Source organism: Haliotis rubra, unplaced genomic scaffold (assembly GCF_003918875.1).
Source record: "Haliotis rubra isolate DU_JTF1 unplaced genomic scaffold, ASM391887v1 Scf534, whole genome shotgun sequence".
Lineage (NCBI taxonomy): Eukaryota > Metazoa > Mollusca > Gastropoda > Lepetellida > Haliotidae > Haliotis > Haliotis rubra.
This window is the reverse complement of record NW_025767229.1, coordinates 736927-748772: the sequence shown is the minus strand read 5'-3', so window position 1 is coordinate 748772 and position 11846 is coordinate 736927. Positions and strand designations below refer to the sequence as shown.

The 11846-nt window shown below is 38.8% G+C and overlaps 1 protein-coding gene and 1 long non-coding RNA gene across 2 annotated transcripts in view; both read right to left on the bottom strand.

Annotated features, from left to right (window-relative positions):
• Window positions 1-319: 319 nt before the first annotated feature.
• The window catches only part of LOC124253197 (KAT8 regulatory NSL complex subunit 1-like), a 31452-nt gene continuing 19925 nt past the window's right edge, over window positions 320-11846 (bottom strand). Inside the window, 6 exon segments of the mRNA XM_046686919.1 lie at window positions 320-3223; window positions 3846-4002; window positions 5066-5161; window positions 5163-5319; window positions 5821-5949; window positions 8145-8230. Of these exon segments, the coding sequence (XP_046542875.1) occupies window positions 2510-3223; window positions 3846-4002; window positions 5066-5161; window positions 5163-5319; window positions 5821-5949; window positions 8145-8230 (1339 nt within the window). The 3' untranslated portion in view covers window positions 320-2509.
• Window positions 10080-11585, bottom strand: LOC124253199. Its single transcript, XR_006892127.1, has 3 exons — window positions 11486-11585; window positions 11104-11202; window positions 10080-10165 (listed from the first exon to the last, which is right to left on the bottom strand). It is a non-coding gene; the product is annotated as an uncharacterized LOC124253199 (long non-coding RNA).

Below are 11846 nucleotides of genomic sequence, written 5' to 3'. Positions count from 1 at the left end.
TATCTCGCTGACAAGGGTAAAACGTTAAAGTCCCCTTGTGACCTTGAAATGAAGGTCAAGGTCACCAAACCTGACTGGGACCTTTCTTTCACTGTGATGAACCTAGGTACCAAATATGAAAAGAATCCAGTCAACAGTTCTTAAGATATTCCAATCCGTCCGTCCGGAGCCAGATACTATATTCCCCGCTTCACGCTAAACGCGTGCCGGGGACAATAAGGCTCACAGTGTTTCTCTATGGACAGACATAGAAACATCATAGTCCTGACTGCACACACATACTGTCTTCTGACTTGAAGAAATCACAACAAATTACTTGTTATAAAAAAAAGTTAATTTAATCTTTCTTTTTCATCCACAATTGCACTATGGTTGATCTACATATAAGAGCTCTCACATAGGAGTGCTCAAAAGCACTTTTTGATCCTGACAAAGACAGATAGCAAGTATCTAGAATACATACATCAACATGTCCACGCAGTTGTGGCTGCTGGGGTTGTCATTCACTAAGCTGTACATGCTGTTGCAGCAGCTCTCAGTTATTATAAATGCAAGTACACACATACACAAGTGCATTTTCCTCCAAATGTAAATGCATGAGCGAACTGAACTGTGATGTATGTACGAACACTAGGTGAAGAAAACTTGCCAACTCGAGTAGCAGCAACACAAATGTACGAAAAACATCTTTAACAAGTTTTTGTCTTAAAAAAGAAAATTAACACAAACTTGCAACAACTATATCCAGCACACACTTTCTCACAGGTAACCAAGGTAACAGTGTCCAGGAAGTGATGGTGATCTGCTATGGCTGAGAATGTTCAAACTACCTTGTATATGGCCTGGCATTAAGGGGAGACTGCTAAAATGATGAGAGAACTGTACACTGCTGCAATGCAGATTCTGGAAATTTATAATCCAAGTTAAAGTTCTGTAATATTTCTATGGCAACACAAAAGGAAAAGGCATGTTCATTCTTGTCCAAATGAAATACAGGGTAGAATGTACAAAACATATCTGGCAAGTGATCGTCTTTCTAATGCGAGAAACATTTTGTGCTTATTATCGTGTACAGTGTGTAACATGTAAAATGTTTTAAAGGCAACAATATTTACCAAAACATACACAAATTATTTTGTTGAATGAGAACATCTTTTGTCCAATGAACACAAAGCAACCTAGAAATCTTGTCCACTTCAATGTGGGCACTGACATATGGATTTTACCTCCCACTCGTACAATGAATTTCTCAAATACAGCACTTTTGCAACCAATATGTACATTATGTACATCAGAAACACACAGCTAGCTGACTTATCTCAACGTAGTGTAGGGAACATCTTTAGAAGTTTTTGAGGACTATGGCCACCACATGTGTGACACCAAACACTTGGAAATCAAAAGCTATGGATCAGCTGTTCCAATCGTATATAAAGGATTTAAAAAAAAGGTAAATGAAAAAAAATCATTATAGCATCTGTCAACATGAATCAAGGCAATGGGTTGTTTGTTAAACAGTCAAATGTTTGAGATCATTTATCAACGATGTACTTGGACAAACTAAACAAAGTGAACAACCTTGAAGGAGCTCTCACTGGACTAACTTCACTCTGACAAATACAGTCAGTATTTCCTGGAGAAAAGAAGATAACATTCAAAACATGTATGTTTCCCATGCACTCCAAGTGAAGCACTGGCATTTACTAAATATGGGAAACACATCAAACTGCCAACACACCATCCTTTTCAATAGAAACTACTTGTCATGATATTAGGAGGGAATACTCCTTTCACCTAGCTGTATTCACGCTCTTATCTGGTATATGTACCATTAATCCTTACGCTATTCCCACTGAGAACTCTTTCAGGTTGCCCTATACTTTAAGGTGTCCTAAATGTAACGGCTGTGAATGTATACCATCCAAATGACATGAAATGGGGTTGTCACTTGTTGGGGGAAACCACTGATGTAGTTGAAAGAACAGACACATTATCCACAAGAACAGACACATTATCCACAGAGTTCTTCCTTACAGCAATGCAGGCATACTATAACACAAGCCCAGCAAATGCCTAAACAAGCTCATTTAAGAACGTTCTCCTTTTTTCACTCCAAAATATTTCTGATGAGCATAACTGTGATGATGCACTGAAAATTGTTTGGGCAAAAATGAACCTAAAGTGGGTAATCTGTCTCTCCGAAGATAACTCTGAGTTCTCTCCATCTCTCGTCCAATAGAACCTTCATCAACATATGGATGGACTCTTATGAATTCTGTACACATCTCATTAGTAGCCCTCAATGCATTCTAGCATTAAGAATATGCTACAAACGATGGCTTGATCTTATGGATGCTCTCATGGCGGATGACACATTACGCATGTCTCACGTCGTCGTCACATCCCTGTGGTCAGTACCAGCACCCTCTGTAGGCAGATGGCAAGACTCCCTTATTGGTCGGGGCTTGCACTGTATATAGACACGTCCATGTTCTCCAGGGTTCAGTCCTCACCTCTTGCCTGTTGACAACTTGAGCACAACGGACATCTTCCTGGGTGTTCTATCATTGTTGATGACTGTCCATTCCGGGTCATTAGGGTCGTCACCTGCTACTGAATTGGATGCTGAGCTTGGCAGTGGAGAACAAGGATGGCTGCTAGATGGAGTGCTATCACTTCGACAAGGGGTGCTTGGGGGCTCCAAGGTCACCCGAGGTCGAACCTTCTCACTAGTCAGTTGTACCTTCTTCACACTTTCAAATTCTTCTTCCGACAAAGGGAATGTTCGTAATGGCCATGGGTCTACAATTTCACCCAATTCCATAAATCCATCCTGACTGGAATCATCAATGACAGAACTGAAGCTCAGTCTTTCTCTCCTCGACACAGACCCACTGCGACGTCTGCTCCCTTCATCGAAACCTGCGGCCGATGCCAGGAGATAGGAAGTAGCAGGGAAAGTGGGCGTGCTGGGAGTCCCTTGTGGAGGGGGCTGTATTGGCTGAATCATGGACTCTGTCAGTGGCAGTTCTATCGGGATGAGGGTGTCAGTTGGTGTGGAGTTTGGATCTGGCGAAGATGGCTCAGTTAATGGGGTGCTGGTCTCTGTCCGCGTGCGATTCCTCCGTGATGGATATTGGATAAAGGATGTGAACCTCTTCTTCTCTTCTACCTCACACTTCAGGTGGCGCTCAACATATATATCATCACACAGATCTTCAATCTGGAAAGAGACAAAAATACAGTTCAGTATCACAAGAGCGAGTATGTTTTCACACTGTTGTGTTTCAAGCAAGAGCAGGAAACAGTTAACCATACGGCTACCCTAATGCCCCTCAATCTGAGTGAGTGAGTGAGTGAGTTGAGTTTTACGCCGCACTCAGCAGTATTCCAGCTATATGGCGGCGGTCTGTAAATAATCGAGTCTGGACCAGACAATCCAGTGATCAACAGCATGAGCATCGATCTGCGCATTGGGGAACCGATGACATGTGTCAACCAAGTCAGCGAGCCTGACCACCCGATCCCGTTAGTCGCCTTTTACGACAAGCATAGTCGCCTTTTATAGCAAGCATGGGTTGCTGAAGGGCTATTCTAATAGACCCGGACCTTCACGGGTCCCCCTCAATCTGAAGTCCAAGTGAAACACAATAGGGGTACAAGGACACGCAATCAAGTCAATGAAGTTGATCAACAACGAATTGTTGGGGGATCTATCCTTACCTGGGGTCCCCAAAGGTATAAACATCACGCAGAACAGTGTTTCATCAATTCATAGTATAATCATGTTAAAACATATTGCTCAACTCATAAAAAGTCAAAAATAAAAAATGAATTTCAGTTACCTCTTCATTCTCCTCATCGATTTCTACCGGTTTTATTCCAATCAAGCCATTGGTCTTCTCCAAAGCCCCATCAACCTCCATGGGTTCCTGGAAGTCCTCCTTCATGCCTATCACAGTCTCAGTTGTGTTCTCCTTGTCCAAGGTAATGTCTCTCCATCTGACAATGAAGAAAATGCCAATTAATCCTTCACTTTTTTCATCAACACTGCCATGAACAGGTGTTCAGGTGCATTAGTTTTACCTAGGCATGTCAGCTTCATCTACCTGAAGGAATGAGTGAGTGAGTGAGTGAGTTGAGTTGAGTTATACGCCGCACTCAGCAATATTCCAGCTATAAGGAGGCGGTCTGTAAATAATCGAGTCTGGAACAGACAAGCCAGTGATCAACAGCATGAGCATCAATCTACGCAATTGGGATATGATGATGTGCGACAACCAAGTCAGTGAACCGGAACATCCAATCAATTTAGTAGCCTCTTACGACAAGCATGGGTTACTGAAGACCAATTGTAACCCGGCTAATTACGGGTCCCCGAAGGTAAGACTAAGCACTGCAGGATGTAGATGATAACCACTGTGGCAAGTATCCCCTGACATGCAGTGACTGACAAATATATCAGTGGCAGGAGAGACATTGGTAGATTTACTTGTACATGTTAGAGGCAGAGGATGACTGATTGTTGGTCATGTCAAATATGAAGTGCTGGCCACCTAGATTAGTAAAGTCAACAAGTGATCAAGAATTAGTTAAGAAATTCTGTAAACATGAACATGAAAAGTTTGATTGAGAAGGTTGGGAATGGGACAGTTTCCAGAAGACATGAGCATTTTTGAGTTCTGCATATTGTCTTAACTACTAAGGTACACACATATTTCTGTGTTCACCACTGTTTATGTTGGTAATAATCTGTGACACTGAGGTATCATCATGTTGTCACTGTCAGACTTAAACTATTTCCTAATAATTTGTTGCTATTCATTAAGCTGTGATCTTTTACTGATTTTCACTATGTATTTCTGTACAGACCTATTTCTGGATCAACCCCTGAGTTTAAATTTTGAATCACCTTGTAACATCATCCTCTTTCAAGGAGGATGAGTCCTTTACCATCTTGAAGCTACAAATATGCAAACACTGCTGAGTCAGACCATCTATAGCCCCTTTGTACACTGAGATAAATACCAACGCTGTGGCTAACAGCTGTTATTGATCCACTCACTTGGGTGTGACAATTTCCTTGTACTGTAGTTTCTCTACCCGTGTCGCTGCTGCTATGCTATAAGGAATGACTATATTGTTGATGTCATAGGCTTCGCCCTCGACTTCTCCTATTTTTCAGATCCTTGAAGGCTGAGGATGGACAGCTGAGGGAAAGGCCGTCCTTCGTCTGTGGAGAGGCAAGTGAGCCCTGGCTGGCTTCCATCACAGACATCTGCAGTGCGGACATTGAACGACCAGATCGCCGTTTCATGGCTGGAAGGAAAGAAAGGTGTAAAGATAATCTCCCATCAACACAGAAGAGCTGATTCAAACAAGTGTATAAAAATATCTTCCACATATATATATATAAAAAAATGTAAAAAGAAACATGTTCTGAGGCATAAACACATCGACGATACATCCCTATCACACACATTACACATCCCCTACACACACACACACAACCCAGGGAAGTGCTGTCATTACTTCTATCCCTCACTGACACAAACCAGCGAGTCAGTAGTAGAACCAATCACTGCACACGATGATGGACCAACTAGAACTCTGGACCTGTTTCAAGGTCCTATGTCTGCAGTAAATGTCAAAAGAATTCCCAAAATGGAGTAATAATTTCCAATACATGTAAATCTATCTGTGTTACCTATGCTCAAGAAAAGAACAAAAATTCACATATTGTCCAAAATGTTCCTGCACTTATTCTAGAAACAGATTATTCCCTGTGGACTTACCAATTGCAATCTGCTGTGGACTTACCAATTGCAATCTGCTGTGCCCGCCGCCGAATTGTGGTATCCTTGTTCAACCTCCGAGTGGATACAGCTTTTTTCCTAGATGTGTTATGTCCCTTTCGAACAGTCTTGTTTTCATATTTGCTGCGGATTTCTGAAGTAAAGACATATTTATATATAATAATAATAAATAATGAGAAGTCTTATAATGCGCTAATCTCCAAAGCATCCTCAAAGCGTTAACACAAACATATATACATTTGAATGAGCTTAGAACATATTGACACGGGAGTGAATAGTGTTTATTCCATGCCTACAACAATCTTCACACACATAGTTCCGATAACTCAGCCCATACTTGGCCATCAGCATTATTTTGCAGACTTTAATGTTATCATTCAACTCTTACAACCTGAGCTTACAGGATGTAACAGAATAATACCAGACGTAAGACTTGGAACTAGGGGCTATAGTCGCAGACTGTCCATGATGAAATGTTGCTTTAAGATGCAAACAGTACTACACGATGCCTTGTCAAACAGTATGTGCAGCAATCAGACCAGTCTCAAACTGTAACCATCCTGATTAATCAGCATATACAGAATGAATGGGAACAGTTTCTGCTCAGGAACCCTAAAAACACTGAGGCCCAAAAAACAAAAATGTCCGTTTCTGGTAACCCGACCGACCCTATCCTAACCCACCCGACCCTAAATCTTTTTTTAAAAAGTCAAAATCATGACTGGAGTGCATTCAACTCATCATTTTCATCCAAATCGAGTATGATATTTTCATGTTTTTCAGTGCTAAAATGGATTGCATTGAATTGGCACTGACAAAACCTGCAAATAAATAACATAAATAATGATTTGATATAGAAATCACAAGACATTGTCAGTGTTCCCGTTCTCCGGTAATTACCGGATTTTTACCGATAGAAATTGTGAAGATCCGGTATTTTCAACTGCCGTCGGTAGCTGCCGCCGGTAAATTTTGTATTGCTTAAAGTTGCCGTTTATCGGCAGATTTAATAAACTTGCAGATAACATCTTTGTTTATTCTTTGTTCTCTTCAGATCATTATGCAAACGTATATTGAAAACTAGGGTGGCAATCCCACATCTAAATATAGACTCTATAGTTTTCACAGTTGTAGAAGCGATTTTATTGGATAAAGATTGGTTTCTAATGGCGGCTTTTCGCCTCAGTCTGGTATAAGGGTAAGTAATTGGTCAAAATCTGACCGTGACCTAAAGCAGCCAATCATATTACTGCAATGGATTCCGTCCTAAATAAAGCGAAAACTGTTAGATTTAGACAGAAGTTTTGGGTAAAATAATGCTATTCTGAACATATTAAGCAAAAAAAGCTACCTATCGTAAATTATGGAACTTTTGGGCGTGTCGTGCTAGGTTATGACCTGTGACAAAAATGCTTCATGTATATATTTTAGCATTAAACATGGTGTCCGGCGTGAAGATTGGTGTGAGAGCGAGATGTCAGTTGTCAGTGACTTGACTTACATTACATGATCGCACAAAAACATGGAAGATAGTAATAATTTATATGTACAACTTTTATGAATGTTGTTGATTTTATTCATTAGTTTATTCAATTTATTTAATGAATTCCTCGAAACATCGTTACTTTGCTCTTTGACAATGTTATTGTGGACCGCTGCGAAGCATGTGTCCGAGAATCGTTGTTTTCAACTTCATGAAATCGAGGGTTGAAATTCACCACAGGTATATAAACACTAATTATTTGCACATTTCACAGTCATTTAGATAGCGAATGACATTCTGAACACATTTATCGAATTTAGTTGGACGCTTTCATTTTCTGATTGTGACAAAATCACGAGGCGAGCGGCTATATATGCCAAATCGCGAATACTTTTGTCAGGGCGGCTATAGGTCTAATGAGCATTCTCGAAAAAACAAGCAACTCGTACGGCAGACTTTTCAACACATTTATTTACAGTATATCGTTGCGATTACTGATTACTTTGTCTCTCCGGATAAAAACTAGTTCAGCCGGAATTTTCAGACCCCGTCGGCATAAGCCGCCGGTAATTTTCAAAACCACCGGGAACACTGATTGTCACAACATGATATGGTATCCTTGAAGACATTCTCAGGTGCCCACCTGGTGCTACTAAAAAAATAAAAATGTTAAAAAAGAAGAAGATAAAAACCGACCCACCTACCCTATTTTTACAAAGCATGTAATAGGAAACAGACATATATTTTTTTTTTGGCCTGACATAGACCAAACTACACTGGCACAGACCACACTACACTGACAGTTGCTGTAATAGTAATACTGGCCCAGCTCTCATGACACTTACTTGATGACAACAATACTGCTGCAGCATTTTTCCGGATCTGACGGTTGGCTTTTCTAGAGTTGTCAGATCCTTTTCCTTTGTGTCTTCTATAAAGAAAGAGAGAAGCACTCAAATTACTGAAAAAGTGGTAACAATGGGTCACAAGAAAATAGCATTTTCTACATCACAAGACATGGGTCTTACTACACTGATGGTCTTGAATCCTGTGTTTAGGCAAGAGCTTAGGCGATTGACTCCAAGAATGAAATATAACATTCCACACCATTTGATCAATGGATGATCTTTTTCAATTTATGTTCACTTCGCTAATCCGCTGGTCTGGTCGGTCCACCTAAACTGACAGTGCATGTCGGTGTGAGCTGTACGTACTAATGAATTGCCATATGATCGTCTGAAGCGAGGTGGTGGAACCAGCAGATTATTCATTTCAGTCAAGTTTCGTCGTTTTATGAACATTTTGCAATTGGTAATTTAAGTTTGGGACTGTATGTCTGAATTTCATACTTTTATAACTGGAGTGTATTTACATTGTACATGGCCAACTAGGCCGTATTATGGCCAATTAGGCTATATTGATGCAATTTAGTATGGTATGGGACCTAACCCGCTCCCCATCATCAGCTCCCCACCATACTAAATTGCACAAATATGGTTAGGTCCCATACTGCCCTCACCGAGGTCAGGCTTATTTTGTACATGCATTTTATTACTCAGAAGTGTATACACACTTTTAGTTCATGCATAAGTGAGTAAAAAGCACTTTTCCTTTTTAATTTATGTCAAAAACTTTTTGAGATATGAATGTTTTATTAGTGTATATAGCCGCCATTTTGTTTACCAAGATGGCCGCCATTCAGTTTGGCCACAATGAAGGGATTAAAAAGGGCCAGGGAAAAAAATTGAATAGGTGTTTTTCTATTTAATATGTATTATTCATCTGAAAAAAATGTGTTCAAACAAACCATTCATAATCAACTCCTTGTTTGTATTAAAACTCTTTAACTTTATACTGTCAAAACATGGAAAAACAGGAATTTGTATGGCCAAGAATAGACAAAATTGCCCAACTTTGAATGGTCTTATACGTGTGCAAATAACTGACAATCAGTTCAAGATTGCTAATGTGATTAAAAACAACTATTTTGTCCCAATAAATGAAGTTAAAAACAATTAATCCTTCATTATCTATCTAAAATGATCTTCCAAATTTTGATATTTTGTCATGTTTCATCTCATAATAGATGTGGCACCATGTTATGGTCCAATGACACGCACAAAAAATTAACATAAAATTTCTAATAAAGAAGATATCCTGATGAAATTTGGAAGGCAGGTAGATCTTTCCATTTGCTACATTTGTAGCTACTGCAACACAATATTTCCTGCAAGTAATAAGGCTTTATCTCTCATAATAAGAAACAACAAACCAGAAATGTGGTTTTGATATATTTTATTCAGTTTCATCGGCACACATCACCATCTGAAGACTAGTGTTCCAATAATGATTCACTGAAGATGACAATGTTCATTGTTAATGCTCTAAACAAAGTACAAGGACCATACAGTCATCACCAACACCTAGTTTTTATTCACTATTTGAATCCAAATATTCATGTGTAAAATAGTGTGAAAATAGTGAATAATTACCTTAGTAAACAATCTAAAGTCAATCCATGCTCATATTTCATTCATGATACAAGTCTAGATCATAACACAAGTGCATTTATCATGCTTATGTTTTAAAATAGAAAGAAATGATATATATCATTACATAATAAATAATTAATGTTGCCAAACAGAGATAAACTCTCATCCATAAATAGGATGCGAGAAATTTAAATTTGACAGTAAGAACTAGTTATTTGATGTTAGAGAAGAGCATACCATGTTTCAAGTTTAGATAATTAGATCAGGTTATATCTAAACTGAAAACACAGTAGACTCATCCCTTGTTACCGGTATGAAAGCGGGGAGGGCTCCAACAAAAGACAATGGTTCAGGATAAGGTCAGGATTGGGATACTGAAAGAAGAAATTAATACATCATTTGAAAAATTAATTACTATAGTCTTCATACAATGAATCTTGTTTTTGGTGGTTATTTTCCCCCTCTCATGAAGTATAATTTTCCATTTAGTGAGATGACATCAAGTCCAGAACAAAATACATATTTATTTTCAACAATGTTCATAATCTACAGATATATGTGATAATAACTTGATAGTAAAAGACATGGGTAAAAGTTCCCCTAAAATCTGAAAAAATATTTGGTAAATATTGTTGTTTTGTAATGGTATATCTCACATATTTTTAGGGTTTAGTGGTTAAAGCCGGTGAGATAGTTCTAAGAACTGCTCAAGGTTTGGTTGCCAAAAAACACCAATCCATGTAAAAAAAATTCAAATAATTAAATACATACACCAACCCTCATTTTTTCATTGGTGCAAAAAAACAGAGTAGGAAAGTTCAAATCTGTTATTTATGATATTTCGTTACAATTACGTAATTTCTACTATGAAATTTAATACCATGTTACCATGCTCATGTCAAGTCAAAGCAAACACATTTCACCAATAATTATTTCATTGTGATAATGGTACGAGGGTTCACGAAGCAAACCGGAAGTGACACTGAGAAATAGTTTTCGGTAGTTTCCATGTGTGTATGATAGAAATTTGGTCGGCAATTTATTGGAAGTTAGCTGTATCTTGTTGACATAATCTCATTTCAAGGTGGGTGTGTTTAATGGGAGCAGACAATGAAAGCACACAAAAATGTCGTCCTCAATTAAGTTGTGACGAGGTGTAGCAAAAAACAACATGGATTAGTCCATAATGATACGAGGACATTCGTTGTCATGAAAACATCAGTGTACATAAAAAAATAGTTTTAAATGGTGTTGTGGCACAGATAAAATGCTTGTTCCATTTATATTTGTCTACAAGAGGCACAGCCCTTACCTGTCAGGTCAGGGCGTGTCAGCAAGTGCTCCACTTTCTCCCTCATCACCCCCACTACGGACCAAGCCCATTCGATCAGCGACTGTCATGACAGCACTGCTGTGATGGAAATTGGGGTTAATTACGACCCAGTGTAAACAGAGAGACAACATGTCAGTGATAATAGTGTTTGGAAGGAATTATCAGGATTGAGATTGAACATACGATGTCTTGAATGTTTTGGTTGTTGATACATTCACTGTTAGTGACAGCGGTAAAAAATTGGAAGAGTACACTTTTATACATGGGGAGAGGTAATTATAAAATCAGTATTTTCTTCAATGGTTTACCTTTTTTCTAAAAAAACCTTTCATTCACATCAAAGAAATAAAGTACATTATACCTTATGTAAGTCTTGTGTAGTTATGTAGGGCTTAACCTGTCACATTGTCCGTGGGGACACTTTCATTTTTTGCGCTCCCCCCTTCCATAGTGAACTCTTCTGTTTGCGAGTCAGCTCTCATGTCTGCTGTGAGAGAGGGGAAACGATGGAACTTCGTTTGCAAAATAGTATGTGTGCCTAGCATTTTACGTTTTTTCAGTTATGGATTTTAGAAACTAGATAGCCTGGAAATGTACGGTGGCGATTCGTTTTCCAGCCATTTTCATTTTTTCTCAGAACATTTTGGTAAACTTACCTTTGAATGATTTTGTTGTTCAAATTTCCCGCCTCTAGCTTCAGAACGGAGTCCAAATCATGAAAT